This window comes from Morone saxatilis, unplaced genomic scaffold (assembly GCF_004916995.1).
Source record: "Morone saxatilis isolate NCDOM2014 unplaced genomic scaffold, NCSU_SB_2.0 Contig23, whole genome shotgun sequence".
NCBI classification, from domain to species: Eukaryota; Metazoa; Chordata; class Actinopteri; family Moronidae; genus Morone; species Morone saxatilis.
Genome location: NW_023339796.1, coordinates 20,992,785 through 20,994,371, shown reverse-complemented (window position 1 = coordinate 20,994,371; position 1,587 = coordinate 20,992,785). Strand labels below are relative to the sequence as shown.

The following is a 1,587-nucleotide window of genomic DNA, read 5'->3' as shown; positions in this document are numbered from 1 at the left end:
CAAGAAGCAAAGAAACTTTGACAAAGTATATTAGCATTTTCTAATCATCAAAACCCTAAAGACATTATAATGAATCAAATCCAGTTTTATACATTTTGACATGTTTTCTTACCTTAATCTGTCAATGACATTCATAACTACCTAGATGTGGTAATAGATAAATAAATAAATAAATAAATAAATATTTACAACCTGTGTAAGTGTTGCACAAAAAAGTGCAAATACAGTCTCATGAAATAATGCATATTTCACAAACTGTAGAGAGATCACTGTGGTGATTTAAACAAAATCATAAAACTTGTATTTCAATGTCTAGGTCCTGTCCGAGTGGAAACAGAAATATGAGGAGTGTCAGTCTGAGTTGGAGAGTTCTCAGAAGGAAGCCAGGTCTTTGAGCACTGAGCTCTTCAAATTGAAAAACTCCTATGAAGAATCTCTTGACCAACTGGAAACCTTGAAGCGAGAGAACAAAAATCTTCAGGGTAATATATCAATTAATGTATCTTATCAGGCAATACATACACAATGCAGGTTCCGAAAAGCCAATTAAATAAAACTATGTTCTTACACAGAGGAAATTTCTGACCTGACTGAGCAACTTGGTGAGGGAGGAAAAAGCATCCATGAGTTGGAGAAGATCCGTAAGCAGCTGGAGCAAGAAAAAAGTGAGATTCAGTCTGCCCTTGAGGAAGCAGAGGTAAACTAAATCCTCAAATCCACAGTTTTTCACTTATGTACTGTATATGTATTGTTAAAGAAATTGAGGCTGTAATTGGAAATATATATCATTTGACAAACTCCTGTCATGTCTCATGTCTTAGGGTTCTCTTGAACATGAGGAGGGCAAGATTCTGAGAGCCCAGCTTGAGTTCACCCAGGTTAAGGCAGAAATGGAGCGTAAACTAGCTGAGAGAGATGAGGAGATGGAGCAGTGCAAGAGGAATCTGCAGAGGATGATTGACACACTGCAGAGCTCTCTTGAGGCTGAGACTCGCAGCAGGAATGAGGCCCTCCGTTTGAAGAAGAAAATGGAGGGAGACCTCAATGAGATGGAGATCCAGCTGAGCCAGGCCAACAGGCAGGCAGCTGAGGCCCAGAAACAACTTAAAGCTGTTCATTCACATCTAAAGGTAAAAAAGGGGACTTGCCTTTCATTTTTGCTAGTATCATTACTATGGTATGGTTTCTAACCGGACTTGTTAAACATTTTCCAGGATGCTCAGCTCCAGCTTGATGACTCTCTGCGAGCCAATGATGATCTTAAAGAGAACATTGCCATTGTTGAGAGACGCAACAACCTTCTTCAGGCTGAAGTGGAGGAACTGAGGTCTGCTCTGGAACAAACTGAGAGAGGTCGCAAACTTGCTGAGCAAGAGCTTCTGGATGTTAGCGAGAGGGTGCAGCTACTGCACTCACAGGTATGGCAGATACTAGACTTTAGAAATTGTTTTATTTTTTTGAAATGCTGCTTTATATTACATTGTATAATGCAATTGCCTTAATTGTATAATAAAAGAACACCAGCCTGATAAATCACAAGAAGAAGTTGGAGGCTGATACATCCCAGCTTCAGACTGAAGTGGAGGA

The 1,587-nt window shown here is 39.6% G+C and overlaps 1 protein-coding gene across 1 annotated transcript in view; it reads right to left on the bottom strand.

Annotated features, from left to right (window-relative positions):
* LOC118334833 (myosin-7-like) overlaps positions 1 to 1,587 on the bottom strand; it is a 27,165-nt gene that overhangs the window by 6,259 nt on the left and 19,319 nt on the right. The window contains 2 exon segments of the mRNA XM_035670907.1: positions 587 to 649; positions 1,206 to 1,344. Coding sequence (XP_035526800.1) covers positions 587 to 649; positions 1,206 to 1,344 — 202 coding nt within the window.